The sequence below is a fragment of the Anser anser genome (genome assembly GCF_964211835.1).
Source record: "Anser anser genome assembly, contig: HAP1_SCAFFOLD_127, whole genome shotgun sequence".
Classification (NCBI taxonomy): Eukaryota; Metazoa; Chordata; class Aves; order Anseriformes; family Anatidae; genus Anser; species Anser anser.
This window is the reverse complement of record NW_028153864.1, coordinates 14,939-35,985: the sequence shown is the minus strand read 5'-3', so window position 1 is coordinate 35,985 and position 21,047 is coordinate 14,939. Positions and strand designations below refer to the sequence as shown.

Genomic DNA, 21,047 nt, shown 5'->3' with positions numbered 1-21,047 from the left:
AATAACAAAGGTATTAAAGGTTATGTGTGTCTACCATAATAGAGGTTGCTTTTTTGTTTGTTTGTTTCCCTAGAGGAGGTAAAATACTTGTAGTTACCACTTCACATGACTTAAATTACAACTTTAAATTGCTACTGGACACATTTCCTAATCTGGATTAATTCCACTTTAGTACTATTCATGGTCTTCTGTGCTCTGATACAAGTGAAAATGTGTGTTGGCCTTTCCTGTAAGTGAAGTCCATACGGATGTACAAAAGATTTCCTGCTTATAACAGGTAGATCACTGTACACTTTGAACACGGAGATTCTCCATTCACAACATGATCTTCATATCATGAATTCTTACTGTGCAAAGATAGATGACTAACACCAGGACTGGGCAGCAGTTTTAACACACAACTGGTTACTGTTTCTGCAAGGTGTATGTACTTCTGTATCAGAGGCAACAGGCAAGATTTTGCCATTCTCTATTCCTGTAAGTCTTTGAGCAATACAAGAATTGAATTTGGCCCCCATGCTTATCAGACGAATCAAAGGTAACCTACCTTATTGGCTAATTAAGAAAAGATGGACCTTGTCATGTTTCACCTGAAAGACATCTGTGTGTTTTACAGCTGAAAAATAGCATGTGGGTTTGTTTTCTACTGAAATTACATCAGCACAGTGTTTTAAGAATAATACAATTAACCTATGTAATTTTCAAGTTAGATCATTTGCTATAAGTCCAGAGGATCTTAAAGGAGGGTTTGAGGTTTTTTTAGAAACTTGTTTTATTAAAAAAAAAAAAAAGTACTTTGAAACTTTTTTCTGAGTGTGTTGTTTAATCATTAACTTTTACTCTAACTTCTATTACGCAGGTGGGTCTCCTGGTCCTGGTGGTCAGTTATCTGAAACCAGTCCTACTGTAACTGTCATGATCCCTTTCAATGATGACCCTTTTGGAGTGTTTGTTATAGATCCAGAGAGCCAGGACAGAGAGATAGTGGAAGATACTCTTTCTGAAGATGACCTTTCCTATATTACGGACTTCACCATCTGGAGACAGCAAGGCACCTTTGGTGTTGTCCGACTAGGTTGGGAAATACTGTCTAGTACCTTCCAAGCTGGACTGCCATCAATGGTAGATTTCTTGTTGCTTGGATCATTCCCAAGCTCAGTACAATCACAGCCCCACATGAGGCGCCATCACAGTGGAACAGACGCTCTGTATTTCAGTGGAAAAGAGGATGCATTTGGCATTATCGGTCCTGAATACCCATAACAATGGAAATAATGCAGTAACCAATTTTACATTTTCAGCTTGGTTAATTCCTAATGTCAGTACAGATGGCTATATAGTTGAAAAGGATAACGATAATGGGACTTTATATTATGGTGTGAAAATTCAGACAAATGATTCTCATGTTTCTGTAGTGCTTCATTATACAGCATTAGGGTCCAATATGACATACATGGCTAAAACATCAGTCATGAAATACCTGGATGAGAATACTTGGCTTCACGTTCTGATTACTCTGGATGAAAGTATAATTGAATTTTACGTTGATGGAATTCTAGTTCTGGGAGGAATGAAGAGTCTAAAAGGAGAAGCAATTCTTGATGGTGAGCCTTTGCTATTTTTCTCCATATATAAAGCTCTGAAATGCATAGTCTAGCCACTTCAAAGGTGGAAGAAATACACTGAAATGATTATATCTGTTAAGTTAATTGAAAGGAATGGATAAGAATTCTTTGAGGATTTTCAGAAAGCCTATGGAAATTGTGTGAATGTTCTAAAAAATTCAAACTGCTGCGATGTTGAGTGAGAGTAGAGGACTATTAATTGTATGGTGTACTATTTTATTTCTGCTTTTAAAATTCCAGGTTGAAGTTTAAGAAATCAAATTTTCCATTTGTAAAAAGAATAGTACTTCTGCAATTAGTAATTTCCATCACACTTGCAGTACTGTAGCTAAGCTGAGAGGCTGAGAGGTTTTTTTTTTTTCCCTCCCTCGGTTTCTAGAACAAATATATGTGAAATGCAATTATGCTTTTATTGCTAGAAGGATATGTCTGTGCTGTAAATTTTCTTTATTAGTGGGGATGGCGTGTGTCTGGGGATAATGCAATAGTAAGGCAAGTATGTCATCTCTCTCCGTTGAATGTTGGGTAATACACAGTGGTGTGCATAGCAGCCCAGTTTTTCTCAGCATCCTCCACTTTGTGCCCTGGGACTTTTATCAGTTCCTGTGGTTGCTCATCTCTACAACTGCCACTCAGTGTCATATGTATGACAATACACTGAAGAGCACAGCTTTTTTTGTTTGTTTGTTTTCTTTCGTTTTCTGAAAGGCAACTGAAAACAGCTGATGTGTGTGTTTTAGCACAAGAGCATAGCATGGCACAGAACAGGATAGAGTAGGAATGAATATGAGGCAGCTGTGATCCTATAGTTTGGAGACAGAGAAATATAAATGCTGTTGTAAAAAGAGTTTGGAATTTGCATGGAATTACAGTGTGGTGGATGAAATGGATGTCCAGAAGGGTTAATGCAGTAATCATGAGTATCATCAGAATGGATCAGCTGCCCTAGCAGAGGGAAACAAAGTAGGATTTGTTCAGCAAAACAAGGGCTAAAAGGGGTTGCAGTTCTGCTCTGAAAATCTGTGGAGGAAAGAGGGAGCCTCAAGTCTCTAAGACTTATAAAAATGAGGGATGATGATAATGTGCTGCTAGAACTAATAGGATGAAAAACTTGGACAGCATAGGATGGAATTGTTTGGCCTGTGAGGACTTACCTGTAACATTGAGATGAGGCTCAAGGAACCTCCTGATTTTGGATCTCAAGATCAATATGATTCCTCATCCAGGGACAATGAACAGTTTACCATTGGTTTTTAAGAAAAACAGGTAGTCAGTTGCTGACTGTTTCATACAAATACAATAACATGAGAAAAAATTATAATTTCCTTCTCAGGTCCAGGAATAGTAAGAATTGGAGCAGGAATCAACGGCAGCAGTAGGTACACAGGGTTAATGCAGGATGTAAGGCTTTATGAGCGTAAGTTGACACGAGCAGAGATCTATGAACTTCATGCAACTCCTGCAAAAAGTGATGTCCACCCTGTCTCTGGGTATTTGGAGTATTGGCAAGGAGAGGCCAATAAATCATTCATCGTGTCTGCAAAGGATGACAAAGAGGAAGAAGGAGAAGAATTATTCATACTAAAGCTCATTTCTGTGCGTGGTGGAGCTCGAATTTCACAAGAAAACACCACAGCAAGATTAAGAATACAGAAAAGTGATAATGCTAATGGTTTATTTGGCTTCACTGGAGCATGTATCCCTGAGGTAAGGTGGTCATAATGGAAATTGTAGGTGATATTTCAGGCACAGAAAGCTAAATGGCAGGACCAAGTGACCTGAACAAACCCTAGATTTTGCAGTGTTTGCTTTTGTGGTTAAGCAAAGTTTTCCTAGGATTTGGAGATGCATATGTTCTGTTAATACAACCTCAGTTCCACTGGGATTTACTATATAATTTTAAAAAACTAAAGAAAAAAATGGTTAAGAAAATTTAGTTTACTATATAAACTGAAGACTAAGGCTTAATTTTTTTTTTCTAGAAAAATATTTTACCTTCACTTCTGTTACATTTGAGTTACCAGTTAAAATGTAAGATTTAATTCTCTGGTTTTTTTTTGAGAATGGATTATTGCAAAGATTTTTATTTTAGTTTTCTGTGTCACATGATGTGTTTGAGATAATTTTACTAGAGATCATGCAATGACAAAGTGTTATGGATTTTTCCACCTTCATTTGCTGTCATAAACTAAGTTATAATTTGCATATGTTTGATGTCAGTTGGTTGATTTAGTAGTGGTTTTTTTTGTTGTTTTAGTTTTAACAGATGAAATCTTTTTTCAGTGGTATCCATTCTATATGCAGAGTGTAAACTTGCTACTTTTTGAGGAGGCTTGAAATAAACATAAATCATTCTTTACTTCTTTAATCAATTATAAGGGGGAATAACATGATAGCTATCTCTACTGGTATTGGATTATTTTGTGGAAAAAAAAATTTAATATAGTTTTCATTTGGGAACTCTTATGAGCTTTAATTACATTCTTTTTTAATCAAAGTGCTTATGATGTTTTTAAAATAACTGTCTTGCCTGAGTGATACTAGTTTTCAGTTTGGTTCAGTTTGCTTATTGTGTGCCTACCATATGCTATGATAATAGATTCCTTCAGGTTCAAGTACCTCTGATACGCTGTGATGCCACAGATCATCAGCCAACCATGAAGAAAAAAAATAATTATATGGCACGGTAATTGTTTTGCACCTATCATATGTCCATTTCACCAGGGAAGTATTAGAGCTCTTAGTGGTGATGCAGGAACACAGCATTTTTTTACCAGTAGTTTAACTGTGCATATCTGTCTACTAGGCAGCTGAAGTCACACACAGTATCTATGCTTTCTTACAAAGCAGCCCTGAAATTTATCTAATGCATAAGATAGCTTTAACCTTTCCAATAACTTTCAGATAAAATTATTTTCTATGTTAATTTTATGAACGTTATTTTCTAAAATAGAAGGTCAGTACCAATTAAAGCTTCATTCCAGAGACGTGAAGTTGTCGCTGCAGAAGTCATGTTATCTGTGAAGATACAGAATTGTAAGGAGGACAGTAGAAGAGAAAAATCTGTTTTTCTGAATGATGATGGTATAGTTTATTTCTATCCATAGTGTGTCTGGTTAGAGAAAGTGCTGATCCAAATCTTTCTTTAAATTATTGCTAAGGAAAATTACAATATTGACGTTATTATAAAGCAATAGTTTCATTTGCTTTCGACAGGTACATTTCAAGCATATTGATTCTGTCTCTGACGCATAGTTTTAGGAAAGGGGTTGTGTCCAGGACGAACTGCAGTGTATTGTTATTTGTTACCTTAATAGTCCTCAGGGAGGCATCAGACTTTTGCAGATTCCACTAGGATTGTTCTGATTGGCATCAAGGTCAGTTTCAGCTTCCTAACACTCCAAAAGAGCTGAAAGTAACATGACAGCAATTTTTTACTTGAACATTTGTCTGGCATTAAATATTTTCGTGTTATTTAATGAAATTGCCTTGATTTACTTTGACAGTAATAAACGTTCCAAATTTTTGCTTTCTTCCAGACTGCTGATGAAGGTTCCACTATATCCTGTGTTGTGGAGCGTACAAGGGGAGCCCTAGACTATGTGTATATAAAGTACATTATCTCACAGGTTGATTCCACTGGCATTAATTACTCTGTTACCGATTTTTCTAATAGCAGTGGCACTATCACATTCGTTCCTTGGCAGAGATCAGAGGTAAACCCTACCTTCCTATTAACAATTCATCCTGTCCTTTACAAACCTCCTGGAAAATACCTTCTGAGGGTGCTTGGCTGGTTTGCATACTAGAGAGTGTTTACTTCACATGGCTTTTCTTATTATTATTTTTTATTTTGTTATTTTATGTTGTTATTTTTTTGTTATATATATATTTTCTTTCTTTCTTTTTTTCCATCCCTGACAACAAGAAAGTGTTATTTGTAGCTCTGTGTATATGTCAGTTCAAAAGTCACCATGTGTGCATGTACATATTAGATATATGTACATATACATAAAAAATATTAACTGTATTTATGTGTATGTGTACATATACTTTAAAAAGTGTAGATAGTCCATGTACTTTCGAAATTGGAAAATGATCAGGTTTGATCTGAGTGTTGTAACTCAAATTTATGTCCACAACAATTAAATAGGCAATAGTAAGATTCATTGCTGTTCTTGCACTCAAGGCTATCCAGGTTCTGTCTCCTTTTAAATTCAAAATCAGAAACAGGAGATTAAAGGTGTTCTTGTAACAATAGCTGTTTTTGAGTCTCCCTGAAATGATTACTGTCTGCTTTAATCTATTCCTCTGCATAAAGTGTGCGAGCAACTGGAACATAAGGAAATTATTCAATATTCTGGCCTTAGAGACACCTGAAATTGGTAATCAGAATTGCATCTCTGAGTTGGGGGAGAGAAAGAGAAATGATACATAAGGGAAGCTTTAGCTGCTTCTGAGAAAGCTTTCTAAAAGTCTTACGAAATTCCTTATCTGAATTAGTTTAAAAAAAAAAGAAAAAGAAAAAAGAAATACCAGGATACCAGGATACACTGAAGAGTAGGAATTCAAAGCTACAGAGGCCCACAATTAAAAAATTATGTGGGCAGACTGGAGGTCCAAAAGAGGGCCAGAAAGATGATCAAAGAGCTGGAGAACCTGTCCTCTAAGGAAAGACTCAAGGGGTTAGATCTTTTCACCCTTTAGAAGGGGACTTTGATCCCATTATTACAGTACCTAAAGGGCAGCTCCAGAGTTGACAGAGGCTCTCTCTTCTCAAGAAACCACAGGAGAAGACAGAGGGCAAAGAGTACAAAGATAGAGTGGGAGAGGTTTTGTCTTGAAATTTTTTACAACTACTGGAACGACTTCCTTAGGGACAGGGTCGGGTTGTCCCGACCTCAGCGTCTGGGCCAGGGCAATCCCAAGCACAAACACAGGCTGGGCAGAGAAAGCACTGAGAGCACCCCTTGGGGGGGGAAGGACCTGGGCGTGGTGGTTGATGAGAAGCTCGACATGAGCCGGCAATGTGTGCTTGCAGCCCAGAAAGCCACCCGTACCCTGGGCTGCACCAACAGCAGCGTGGGCAGCAGGGCGAGGGAGGGGGCGAAGGAGGAAATTCTTCCCTCAGAGGGCGGTGAGGCCCAGGCCCAGGCTGCCCAGAGGAGCTGCGGCTGCCCCATCCCTGGCAGAGCCCAAGGCCAGGCTGGATGGGGCTGAGGGCAGCCTGGGCTGGGGGGAGGTGTCCCTGCCCATGGCAGGGGGTGGCGCTGGGTGGGCTTTAAGGTCCCTTCCAGCCCAAACCAATGTATGGTTCTATGGTAGAATTCCCATCACCAGGGGTGCTTAAGATGCAGTTGAACATGGTGCTGGATTATTTCATCTATTTTTTTTTTTTCCATGAAACATTGAACTTCATCTTTTGATGTCCCATCCAACGTGGGCTGTCCTATGATTAAAATTCTGTGGTAATAAACAGCGTGTGCTAGAAATAGAAATAAAAATAATCTGTTTCAATGAATTCAATCCTGATGTACAGCACAGAATTGTTAAATTTATTTGAAGAAGTGGTGCGGGACCACAGTACTGTAGAAACAACATACACTTTCTATTATTGTTTGTATAATAAGGATGAATTGTGAGTAGAAAATACCATCCTCAGTTTCACTTATATCAGGCTGCAGAAGTCAATGTGGACTCAAATTCGCTGAAGTCATTTGCAGGGATCCCAGTGACTTCACTAGAACTGTGAATCTGGATAATGTGATGACTGGCAAAAGCGTGTGGTATCTGAAAATAGTTCATTCATGTTATAATAGTTTGTTCATTCAGCTTTATTTCTCTGTGAAATGATATTACTGCATTTCATACAATCATATATAGCAGAAATTTCCAAAGCTTTTCTAGCATGGCAACATAGACGAGGCCCACATTACTCTATCTAGTGGCAGAAAATGGCTGATGTAGGCTCTTGCTACACAGCTTACTGGTCCAATTTACTGCATACATACAGAGGAGCTAATGTGCATGGCTCTAAGAAACGGGCTGGTAGCAAGCTGCTCTTCAGGTGGGATATCCTAAGGGACTTTCAACTGACATTTGTAATCTACTCATTACCATGCCTCTAAATATGATCAGCTACTTAAATGTTTTCTATATGTTTGTCCGACCATATCGAAACATAAAGAAAGATGGAATTTTCTGAAGTGAATGTGTTAGCGTGTTTAGAGCAAGGTTATGTTAGTAAATCGTATGATCTGCAGGTCAAAGTGTCAGGTGGTATAATAAGCTCAATTTATTTGCTCTCTAAATTGGATTAATCACTGTAATGTCTCTTCATAAGCATAATTTCAAAAAGATTTTAAAATTTATCAGATATTTCATGTTCAGTACATGGAAATTAAACTCTGCTTTTGTGAAGATATACAAAACCAACCAAACAAGTATTTATTATCACTTATTTATGTAGTTTGAAACAATTCAGAAAATATGCCTTCCATTTCCAGTAGCTTGGAAGCATTGTTTTTGGAAAGCATATTCTAGACATAAAATGTTATCTTAGAAATTAGTTGAATTTATGTGGAGAGCAAAAATAGTGTCCTTTGCTTTCAGAACTATACAGCAGATACAGCTGACTGACTAATCAAAGAATGTTGCATGGTTTGATTTCTCCATGATTTGGTCCTTCTCTAGGTGTTAAATTTGCATGTTATTGATGATGACATTCCGGAGTTAAATGAATATTTCCGTGTGACATTAGTCTCTGCAGTGTCTGGAGATGGGAAACTAGGTTCAACTCCTACCAGTGGAGCAAGTATAGATCCAGAAAAGGAAACTACTGATATCAGCATCAAAGCCAGTGACCACCCATACGGTAACAATGATGGGAATTATACAGCTTTGTTTCAGATTATTGTGTAGTTCTTTCCAGTCAGATGAAAACTTTGCTTGGTTGTAATAGTTGAGGAAGCAATCTCATATATTCCACTTTATCTAACTTGAATTAATTCATTGTTTATATACATGAATGAATACTGAATTAGTTTTCTTTTATAATTTTACAAAAAGGCCTCAAATCTTCCCTGCCCAAACAAGCAATGATTCTCTTGTGAGGGCAAATAAAGGCTCTGCATGTAGTTGATCCTGTCCAGGTTTTTCATCAAATGAGAATTCCTGACAATGAGAGTCATTTCTCCATATGTCTTGTACCAGTAAATACGCAAAACCGTGGCCTGTGAGGCTCTTTTGGGAAGAGAAGGTTTTATTATTGTGCTGTGCCTTTTATCAAGACTGACAAGAATATCAGTGAGAGAGGGTAAGGCACACAGCACATCTCTGGAAATAGTGTGATTGAGGCTTAAGGGTATACTGGTATATGTGGTTTTTAATTTCAGAACCATCACAAGATATGTTATCAATCACTTTATTTAAATTGTTTATCATCTTTAAAATTTGTTATGAAAAGCCATGTAAGTAGTAATTCTTGTCTTCCAGGTCTGCTCCAGTTCTCTGTGGGGCCACCTCCTCAGCCAGGTGATAAAATGATTCTTCCAGCCTCTTCTGTGCCCCATATTACTATTAAAGAAGAAGCTGGACACGTCAGATTACTGGTAGTTCGTGCACAAGGCCTTCTTGGAACAGTTCTGGTGGAATACAGAACAGTGCCAGTCACAGCTTTCAGTCCCAAAGATTATCAGGTATGGCAACTGCCAAGGTGGTATAATTGTTTTGGAATTAATTAGAGTTATTTATCGTGGAGATAGCTTTCAGTTTGACTGCTCTAGCCCAGCTATGATTCTTTCACAGAAAGACTACTTTACAAGGTGATGTGGCAAATGGATATGTAATATTCACTTAAAAATATACATCATGTGACTTCTCCATTCTTTTCTCTGCAGTAAGTTGCATTGTCTAGGAAAAGCCTCTGGTTTTGAACTTTTTTTTTTTTTCTTAACAGAGTTTTCAGTGTAGCAATTTGTGAGTTTTGCTGTTGTTACAGACCATATTATTCAAGTGCATGTACAGGTTAACATTATGCTTGTACATACTGGGATTTGTATATGCCTAGCAAAATAACCTGCATGTATCTGCACTTGCTTGTCCAACTGATCATTTGTGCAGAAAAATAAGAAAAATGTACATGAATGCAGATGCTCACCAGTATGTCAACTTAGATGTCTTCTTCTTTTTTTTTTTCTTTTGTAAAACAGATTTTTCAGATTTTTTTTTAAAGCTTAAGTGAGGAAAAGTAGATGTTTTGAAAAAGACAAAATGAAGGTTCTGTTTCTTTTTTTTATATGGATGAAAACATTAGACTTGAACAAAAATATGAAGAGCTCTTATATTGCAGGCTGTTGTGGGTACACTGGAATTTCAGCCAGGAGAAAGATACAAGTACATTACTGTTAACATCACTGATAATACTATTCCTGAATTAGAAAAAACGTTTAAAGTGGAGCTGTTGAACCCAGAGGGAGGAGGTAAGGCACATATATCAGTCCCTTAGTTGTATTTTCATGACCTCTACTCGTTCATAAAAATCTTGTCTTTCTTGGCATTATTTTCTATGTTATTTCTGAAAACAAACAAAAAGCACCTCTACATCCCCACCCCCATACAGCTGTCTTTTTTCGTAGGGAAGAACTGTTCCTCAGTTCTTTTCTTAATCCTTGGTGGAAACAACCAGATCCCATAGCAAGTATATTATTACCATGTATTAGGGAAAGTGTATCACTGCCATCTGTTAGGTCATCTAAAGGCAATTGCTGCTTTTCACTTTGTATAACTTCATGGTTGGTAATGAGAACTAAAATAATGCAAAAATATATTAGCAATATGTTGCATTTCAAAAATATGGAATATTTATAAAATATTTAAGGCTAAACAGTCAAAGTGTTGTGTTTTTGTTTGTTTGTTTTGGTTTTTTTTTGTTTTGTTTTGTTTTTTCTTCCACATGAGTGAAATCAGAAGAACTGCAATACATAGGTCAAATGGATTATAGCAGTAATAGGCTGTGGATGTTGAGGGCCATAGGGAGTTTGCTGAGCTGTAGCTGCAGAGGTAGCTCGTAGATAACTGTCTGTAAGAACAAGACAAACACTTGAAAGAATTATTGGTTTGAAGGGCTAGTCTGAAGGGACGGCAAAGCATAGTGGTGCTGCCACATAAACCCCTGAATACCTTACAGATTTTTTTTTCCATTTGAGAAAAATTTTAACGGAGATTGTAAAGCTTGTTGGAGGGAAAAGTAATTAGAAACACTGACAGCCATAAATTGATTTTTTTTTTTTAAACTGATGTTATTTTTTTAAACAATTCAGAAATTGCAAGTGTGGTCCCTTCTGGGAGGATGTATCAGATTTCCTTGAATTAATCCAGCTCTCTGCTATGATTGTATGTGTCTATGGTGCAACATGGTCTCAGTGATTCTTTTGGTAAAGTCTTGAGACTTTTCACGTATTTTGTCTTTTTGGTTGAATAGTTGTTTTGTTAAAAGGAGTCAAACTTTTCTCTTTCAAATTGTTGTGACAGAAAATTTACAACTAACTTTAGTAATCCAGTAACTATATAGCCTTTTTAAAATGAGCCTTCTTTTTGGCCTTTCCAACACAAACACAAAGCTTATGAAGCCCCCATTAGTTAAGTTTTCTGCAGATTTTCCCAACATTTTCACTTTGTGAGAAAATATTAGAATAAGGAGCTTGAGGGACTTTATCGTCTCCCCTACCTTTTTTTTTTTTTTTTTTTTCAATTTAGATTCCTCCATGACAAGCCTCAGTTAGGAGTGAGAAAGGGGAAATACAAAATGGGGACACAAAGAGGGAAAGAGAGGAAAGATAAACTATGTGTATGTGTTTTCTTTCATTCTGACTTCCCATTGCTATTTCCAATGTCATAAATTAAGTAAGAGGTGGCATATGTAAATATTTCAGTCTTTATTAGAACTCCTGTACACTTTCAGAAGCAAAGTTGATACCTTCCTAGAGTGCTTCCCTCTTTTTTTCCTGTTGTCCAGAATAGTTTAAATTTCTCTTTGCTTGCGCTCTGATTTATAAATGTATATATGTGTATATATCTGTATGTCTGTCATCTTAAAGTTGCTGAGCTCTTTAGAAATGATGGCAGTGGTAGTGGTGATGGGAACATGGATTTCTTCCTTCCAACTGTCCATCAGCATGGTAAGCATTTTGGATTAATCTTTATTTCTTTATGCTAACTGTAATATCCCTCATGAACTACACTACTGACACAGTTTATCATAGTGTTATTTTGCTTGTGGTTTGAGATATATCATAGAGTCCTGTCAAAACATTCTTTCCCATTTTAAAAAAGGCTTAATTTCAACAACAGTCAATACTAACCGTAATACAGAAAATAACAGCTTCTCTATCTTCAAAGCTGTATTTTTATAGAACACAATGTAGTTATTCCAGAAGTAGTTAGAAAAATTAGCTTTGTTTGTAAATTTTGTAAAATTTTCTGGAGAGCAAAGAGGAGAGAAACTTTTTAAATTTAAGGTAATTTAAAAATTACCTGACTGTGTGTTTTGATACTTTCTTTTGCCACTTGCTTTATGCTTTGATCTCTGCATCTCAAAAATACTCTTAATAAAAAGTGGTGTTAGCTCTTTTTTTTCTAAAAGAATGCTTTGATTATTTTTCATTTTTGAAGTCTATTTTTGTCACAACATACAGAAAACAAAGATAATTTAATCTTGAGAAAATTAAAAACATACAATATGCAGAAATAAGATGAAAACAAAAGCACCTACTATGAGGGAAACGCTAATGATGGCGGATTTTGAATTAAACCCTAGAGACCTGAAAATATTGTGTTAGCACCCATTATCGAAATCAAATAATTTATTCCACAGTGACAGCCTGATTTTCTGTTTTATTTGAAAATACAAAGGAGTTCAGTTTGAACCTGAGAGTAAGTCTGTGGTTTAACCACTTTTTGGAACTTCCTGGGAAGTGTTGTTTCCTCTTCTGTGTTTCCAGATTTTTTTTAAAATGCCAGGCTCTTTCTCTTTCTAAGCAGCAAGTTATCTCACACAAGATGATCATTACAGTAGTAGAATTTCCTGGACTAGCTTTTTCTTTGTTCCAGCTTCAGTTAAAATAGTACCTGCTTTTGTCCTGTCTGCACTGCTTACACTGTGTTTTACCACGTAACTCTCCCCTACCCTAAATTCTAGTTCATTTTCCTTAATTAGACAAGTAATTTTATTTTTGATCCTCTCTTAAAATATTTGCATTTTATATGTTGCTTTGGAGTGTTGTTCCATAGAAGGGCTGCCAGGACTGCATTATTGAAAGTGAGTTCCTTATCCATGTGGATAATTATTCCACATTTAAAACAAAAAAAAAACACACCACAAAATGCAAAACAGCAGAAATATTCCAGTTATGCTTTTCTGTGTGCTTTTTGTAACAAACTTCCTTAGCTTTTAAGAAAAGATGGTATAAAAAAATAACTCATTTTGGCACTTGCACTTACAGCCAGCTTGGGAATTGCATCCCACATCGTTGTGACTATTGAGGCTTCTGATGATGCTCATGGCGTCTTTGAGTTCAGTACTGAGTCACTCTCGGTAAATGGAACTGAGCCTGAAGATGGAGATAGCAATATTATGTTGCAGGTTAGAAAGTTTTGGGTCTCATATTGCTATGCAATCCTCTTTTATGTCTATTTTACAGAGCATTCTGCAATATTTTTATAATAGGTCTACAGCATTTTAACTTAACTTTATCATGTACATTTGTCTTGACATTTTATACTTCACTTTCTAAAGTGTATCTTTCAGCTTAAAACTAAAATGTTTTATATAAGTTTAAATTTACTTCTACTTGTTTACATTTGAGGTATGAATATTTTAAAGTAAGTGCTGATGACACAACAAATACAGCAAAGCTAAGATGATAAAGATTACACTGTTTTTAAAATTAGTTTATTTTTAACTCATCATGTCAATGACTTTGCACTGTATATAATGGAGGGGCTGGATTGTGTGCAGCTTGCAGTTGGCAATGACATGCTTAAGATCCTCCGGGTAAGGATTAAGGGACATGGAAATAAGTTATAACAATAAGATGAAGTTGTTGTGGGAGTCTGCTATAGACCACCCAGCCAGGAGGACAACATTGCCAAATTATTCTATAATGAACTAAGGGATATCTCTAGGTCATCTGCCCTTGTCCCTGTGGGTGACTTCAACTTCCCAGATGTTAGCTGGGAATACCATACAGCCAATACAAACAGGTACTGGAAATTCCTGAGGCACGTTAACAATAACTTGTTGGTACAGTTACTCTGGAAGCTGACTAAGAAAGGTGCCCTCCAGATTTGTTGCTTGTAAACAGTGAGGGTCTTGTGGGTGAAGTGGTGATTGGAGGCTGTCCTGGCCATAGTGACCATGAGATGGCTGAGTTTAAAATCTTTGGTAATAGGAGGAAAACTGCCAGCAAAAGTTCAGCCCTAGCTATGGAGACAGCAGACTTCAGACTACTCAGTGAACTAGTTTGTGAGGTCCCCTTGGAACCTGCTTTTGAAGGTATTGGAGTCCATCAGTGCTGGTTAGTTAAGTAACACCTCTTAAGAGCACAGGAACAGGCAATTCCAAAGAGTCAGAAGTTGAGCAAGCTGGGCAGAAGGCCAGCTTGGCTGAGCAGGGATCTTATTCTAGAATTTAGGCGAAAAAGGAAAATCTGTGGGCATTGGAAGCAAGGTCAGTTGAACAAGGACTACAGAGGTGATGTTCACTCAGAGTTGAAGCTGGCCAGTACTGTGGGGACAACAAAAAGTGCTTTTTTTAAAGTATGCTAACAGCAAAAGGAGGAGCAGAGAAAACATTGATCCATTACTTGTTGAGGTTGGTAACCTCACAAATAAGTACGCCAATAAAGCAGAGGTTAATGCCTTCTTTGCCTCTGTCTTTAACACCAATGATGGGCTCGGGGACACCCAAAGCTCTGAATTTCAGGACTGTGATGATGATAAACTCCCAGCCAACTTTGAACTTGTGCAGGATTTGCTGCTCCAGCTGGATGCATATAAGTCTATGGGGTCCAGTGGGATTAATCCCAAAGTACAGAAAGAGCTGGCTGATGTCATTGCAAGACCTCTCTCAATAATTTTTCAATAGTCTTGGAGTCTGGAGAGGTCACAGTTGACTGGAATTAAGTTAAACGAGGAAGTGCTGGATTCTGCACCTGGCAAGGGGCAATGCTGGCTGTACGGACAGGCCTGGGGACAAGAGGCTGAAGAGCAGCCCCATGGAAAGGGATCTGGGGGTTTTGCTTGACAGCAAGAGAAATATGAACCAGCAGTGTGCCTTAGCAGCCAAAATGGTCAACTGTGTTCTGGAGCATAAGGCACAGCAATGCTGGATGGTCAAGGGAAGGGATTGTCCTGCTCTGCTCTGTGCTGGCGAAGCCTCACCTCTAGCACTGTGTGTGCTACAATATATGAAGGACATAAACTATTAGAGAGCATCCAAAGGAGGGCTACTATGGTGGTGAAGGGTCTAGAGGGCAAGAAGTATGAGGAGCGGCTGAGGTCCCTGGGTTTGTTCAGCCCAGAGCAGAGCAGGCCGAGGGGAGGTCTCATGGCGGCCTGCAGCTCCCTCACGAGGGGAGCGGAGGGGCAGGCGCTGAGCTCTGCTCTCTGGGGACAGCGACAGGACCCGAGGGAACGGCATGGGGCTGGGACAGGGGAGGGTCAGGCTGGGGGTTAGGGAAAGGTTCTGCACCCAGAGGTGGTCGGGCACTGGGACAGGCTCCCCAGGGACATGGTCACAGCACTGAGCTGCCAGAGTTCAAGAAGCATTTGGACTACTCTGTCAGACATGCGATTTGATTTTGGGTGGTCCTGTGTGGAGTCAGGTGTTGGACCTGATAATCCCTGTGGATCTTTTGTAACTCAGGATATTCTGTGATTCTGTGACTTTGCTGTATGCCATTTTACACTTTTATGTTCTTCTTTCTTATAGTACAAAGAAATACATAAATCTTTGTGTTTTCCACTTAGGTTGTGAGAACTCATGGGGCCCTGTCTGAGGTGACTCTGTATTGGGTCATAGTCTGTGATCTTACAGAAGACCTGGTCTCTGCATATGGGAATGTAACATTTGATGTTGGCCAAGTGAGAGCAAATATTACCATACAAGTTTCTCCTGACAACGTGCCTGAACTGGATCAGGTGTTTTCAGTTTTGATCATCAATGTGTCCGGTGGTCGTCTTGGAAATCACACTAATGCAACATTAACAGTTTTAGCTAATGATGATCCATATGGACTGTTCATCTTTTCTGAGAGAAACAGACCAATAAAAGTTGAGGAAGAAACAAAAAATATCTCCCTGACAATAGTAAGGCTTGGTGGTCTTCTTGGTACAGTAGTGGTTACATACAGAACTTTAGGTGATGATGAAAAGTCACCCTTTCTTCCACCTGATGTTGTTAGAGCAATACAAGGAGAAGATTATATACCCATTACTGGTTATGTGATCTTCGCAGCCAATGAAAGCGAAGCCACAATATCTTTGCCTATTTTGGATGATTATGATCCTGAGAGGTCAGAATCTGTTTTTGTGGAGCTAAACAATACTGTTTTGATCGACAAAGTACAGGATCGGCCAAGTAAGTGTCTTTCATATGTAAACCCAAAGCTTAAATATGTAGGCTAATATTTATATTTAATAGGATAAAATGCAGCAATTGAAATTACAGTAAAATTTTACCTCTGCCTAACTCTGTATAGTTAAGAATCCTGTAAGTTATATGTCAGAGTATCTCACATTAAGTATGAAGATTCTGTGTGTCAGCATATATTTCCTTTACCACAAAATTTTGTCAGGGGTGGACATTTCTTTCTCCCTTCTGCATCTGCTTTATCCCAGGTGTTTTAGGCCAACTGTATTACTGTATTGGTTTTGTGTGCTAATACCTGCTCACCTGTTGTTTCTGTAAAGCACAATGATAGGAAATAAGCTAGTTGCACTTACTGAAAGCGAAAAAAGCCTTTTAAACATTAAGTGGTGTAGAATTGCAGCTTCATGCTGGCTTTTTAGCGTAGAGGATGTTTGCCCGATCAGATAAATTCAGGTCATTACAGCCTTATTTATGCTTAAGAGCTTCTTGGCATGCCTAATTTCCCTTCCCTCTCCCCCATGACTCTCCCACATTAATCTTGATTTTTAAGGGAAACACTACAAAAAATTCTACTGGGAAACTGAAAGGTTACTTATAGTTCATCATTGCTAGTGTAAAATTCTATTGTCCTATGGACAAATAAATAAGTAATTTTGCTAGTACCTCACCTCTTCAAAGAACTGGTGTTTTGTATGCTCCACAGCAGGGTAGAATAATAAGTTAGTAAGAATGTGGATTTTCTGACATAATATAATTCAAACATCAAAAATATGCTTGTGCAGTTTGTAGTTATATTTTGTCCAAATCTAAAATGAAAATTTTATTGAAAGCTAGTAGTGGCCATCCACTAAACTCAGGTGTATGTATATGAACAGTATAGCCATATATAGGAGGCATTTCAGGCTTGCTCTAAGAGGTTTTTTTCATATTTCAGTTGTAAATTCTCCTCGTCTTGGATCAGTGGGTGAGACTATAGCTCATGTAATTATCAATGCCAATGATGATGCTTTTGGAACACTTCAGCTTTCAGCTTCAGCTGTGCGAGTTGCTGAAAATTATGTTGGACCAATCATTAACGTGACCAGAACTGGGGGAATTTTTGCAGATGTTTCTGTGAAATTCAAAGCTATGCCAATAACTGCAACAGCTGGTAAGAAATCAAAATAGCAGAAATACACATTCTGTGTTAAACCAGAAAGAGCATACTGTATGCTTCAAGTAACCAAAGCAAGCAAGTGTGTATTGAATGCAGTCTAGTAAAACAAGTAGAAAAAATACCAAAGTGTGAGATACTTACTGAGTGTACTTAGGAGACAGGAATTCAGGTCCTATAGAAGAGACCTTACATCAAATTTAAAAAAACTCAGAGATATCATCACTGAAGAATCTAGCAAGAAAACTAAGGAAAGGAATTGGCTGTTTGTTTCCCTGGTGGCCACTCACTTTCTCAAAAAAATAAAATAAAATAAAAAATCCTGTAGTAGTATATATAGCTAGTACTTAGTCCTTTGTACATATTTCAACCTACCATACATGGCTTATTTGAGTTTCTTGGAGGGAAATTGAGAGCTGGTGACTCCTCTGTGAAACAGACAAATGTTAAGCACAATTCAAGAAGACTTTTACTTTGCAAATGAAAGGTAAAGCTCTCAGGTGATCCCTGAAAAGCTCCACGAGGGAAGGAGTGACCTTATGTCCTTTAGTAAAATCTCCTTTGAAAAAGGTACTTCTGTTTCATTTTATCTCTTGGAAAGCCAGACAACTATCAGAAATCAAATATAGAAATGTCACAGTTGTGTGATCTTCTCAATGGAAGATAATAATGGACCTTTTGTAATTGCTTCTTGGACTGACAGTGTAAACTCTGTTTTGGCCAAGATGAGATTTATTTTCATCCATCCAGATATCTAAAAGGCACTAGGAAATAAACAATTGTATTTTCTGGGTATGAAGATAAAGAAAAAAAAAACACAAAAAAACACACCAACATATGAACACAAGGGAATGCAAAAAGAACAGATAAATATTAGTGCTGATAAACATTAGTGATGTTTCATAATGAACCAGAATGCCTTAATATTCTTCTGTGTTTTGATTGTTTTGTTATTTTTTCATGTACAAATCTAGGTGAGGACTACAGTGTAGCCTCATCAGATGTTGTCTTACTAGAAGGAGAAACAAGTAAAGCTGTGCCAATTTATATAATTAATGATATCAATCCTGAAGTTGAGGAGTCCTTTTATGTTCAGCTGCTGAATCAAACGACAGGAGGAGCCTTGCTTGGATCTTTGACGAGGGCAGTCATAACCATTGAGGCTTCTGATGACCCGTTTGGATCCTTTGGTAAATGAGTCTTATTTGCATATTTTCTCTTGTCCAGTAGCAATCTGCTGATTTGTGGGTGAGTTATTACTGGGCAATGGAATAAAAATTTTCAGAATACAAAAAGGGAAGTCTGGATGAACACAGTAAAGGACAAAATAAGATAAACTAAATTAAAACGTGTAAGTAAGGGCAAATGGTGCCCTTATATAGCGAAATTGAAGCATTCAGTCAACTTATATATCAAGATTTTGTGAGACGAAGGTGGATTTTGGAGTCTCCTAATGGGGATGGATTTTAATTTAATTTGTATTTTTTTATCTATTCTAAATGTTGCATTTCTGCAATAGCTTGAAGCTTAAGTTTACATGCCAAAACCTGTTTAGATAGTGCAGTGTCATTGTTTTACAAAATAATCAGGCAAAGCAGGTTTAAATATCTGGGGAAATTGGAAAGTACAAATATGACTTAAATTGCATTCTTGTATGTTCTGGTTGTTAGTTATTGTAGTTTTTCTTCTTTCTATCATTATCAGTAAAATGGATTGTGGACACTTTCCAAAAATAGTTTCATTACACAGGTTTTGAGAAAAAAATGGTAATTTCAAAAATTTAATGACATTTTAGAAATTTATCTTTTCTATTTATTTTTTCTATTTCAGTATTTCTGGTGTATGTTTTCCAGCCATTTTATTTGACTTACTCTTTCTCCCTTTAGTACCCTACTTTATTTCAGTTATTCCATTTTATCAGCAAAATGTAAAGGAAATTGACAAAAGTAAATAATTCCACATGGATAATTCATTAACTTCATTCTTAACAACTAAAGATTTTATACAAGAAAGACTTATATTTGAAACAATTTAGATGGAATATGTTGACACATTTTTTCCATACGTGACATAAAAAATGATAAAAAATTTCCTCACTGGGAAAAATTACCTTCTGACCGTCTTCTAAAAACTTAGATCATGGCTAGCCTTGAACAATGGATACGTTGGAATAAACTCTTGGGTGGGGGCTGAATTTTCATGCCAATTTTATTTGCAGATAAAATGATACTGAAAGTTCAATTTGAAGTTTAAACCTGATTAACATTTTTTTAATTGTGCAAATGAATGCAATCAAGTGAAATAAAATATATAATTCAGTAACTAGGATGGTGTTTTTATTTTAAATATTACTGTTAATGAAATACACCTCTTTGTGCTGCACTTCAGTGTTCCAGATGACCGAATTTACTGTGGAGGAGCCTGAATCTGGATCAGTACCCATAAATCTGCCAGTAATCCGCAATGCTGGGACACTTGGTAACGTTACTGTTGAGTGGGTTGCTACCATTGGTGGACACCCTGCTGATGAGGACTTGCAGGTTGCCTCAGGCAATATTACTTTTGCCCCTGGGGAAGCCTTTCAGATGCTACTATTGGAAATCCTGGCTGATGATGTTCCAGAAATAGAAGAAGTAAGTCAAGCACTTACATCTTCCTTGAAGATGGTATTAATTTTGACTTGTTCTAGAAATATGTATGATGGAAAACAAGAAATGTTCCGGCAGGAAGGTGCTATAATTTCATGTTATACTTTGCTTGTAATTATTGTTAGAAAAACCACAAATTGTCTAGCTGCATTACTTCTTTTTCTTTTCTTCTCTTTGAGATTGTCCGTGTAGAATTAACTCAGGCCTCCAATGGTGGTGCTATTGGGTTAGATGGCGTGGCAAGTATTATAATACCTGCCAATGATAATCCTTATGGCACAGTTTTCTTTCATCAATCCTTATATCGAGTTCAGGAGCCACTAGAAAGAAATTTGCTGGCAAACATAACAGTCAGGCGAAGGTTTGTATAATGTTTGCTTTATTTGTAATTACTATTTATTCTTCACTTTTGTTTTCACTATAATGTCAAATTTCATGCTCCTCTCATAAAAATATGTGCATCAATTCTTTGATCTGCCATCTCAATGTATTTTCATTTCAAACACATTGTTTTTGAAGTAGATGTCTGTGTATTACATAAATTACTTAAACGTAGTATACATTGAAATGCACAATGTAAACTCAGCGTACACAGTGTACTATTCATTTTGTCCGTTTAATCATCAAATCATTTAAACCTGCATGGTAGCCTGTTCCTGTGATTTGAACAGGAGGACAAAATGGCCAGCCCTTACAGGATGAAAATAAGAGAAGGAAAACAGGTTTTATGCATGTGATCCTAGAGGAAGGATGATAAGTCTGGGTGTCACCGGCTTTTTCTTCCTTGCAAGTAAGGAGAGCTGCCAAGTCCTGAAGAAGACTAAGTTAACTCCTAGAACCAAATGTTTACAAATATGCATTCTTAACAGACTACTACCTAAGCTATAAATAATCAAACTTGCTATCCACAAAAAAATAAGATAACTCAGTTATTCTGGTACTAGTTTCAAAGGGAATGCATTTTGATGTGT

The 21,047-nt window shown here is 37.2% G+C and overlaps 2 protein-coding genes across 2 annotated transcripts; both read left to right on the top strand.

The window, feature by feature from the left end:
* Positions 1 to 1,451: 1,451 nt before the first annotated feature.
* On the top strand, positions 1,452 to 9,934 carry LOC310891295 (adhesion G-protein coupled receptor V1-like). The gene is made up of 6 exons (XM_083853556.1): positions 1,452 to 1,604; positions 2,959 to 3,332; positions 5,165 to 5,341; positions 8,319 to 8,499; positions 9,120 to 9,322; positions 9,836 to 9,934. The coding sequence occupies exons 1-6, from the start codon at positions 1,454 to 1,456 to the stop codon at positions 9,854 to 9,856; spliced, it is 1,107 nt and encodes a 368-aa protein (XP_083709682.1). The 5' UTR covers positions 1,452 to 1,453; the 3' UTR covers positions 9,857 to 9,934.
* Positions 9,449 to 20,859, top strand: LOC310891294 (adhesion G-protein coupled receptor V1-like). Its single transcript, XM_083853555.1, has 7 exons — positions 9,449 to 10,105; positions 11,723 to 11,803; positions 13,127 to 13,266; positions 15,654 to 16,263; positions 17,210 to 17,425; positions 18,403 to 18,618; positions 19,817 to 20,859. Exons 2-7 carry the CDS (start codon positions 11,770 to 11,772, stop codon positions 20,266 to 20,268), a joined length of 1,668 nt encoding a protein of 555 aa, XP_083709681.1. The 5' UTR covers positions 9,449 to 10,105; positions 11,723 to 11,769; the 3' UTR covers positions 20,269 to 20,859.
* The last annotated feature ends 188 nt before the right edge of the window (positions 20,860 to 21,047 follow it).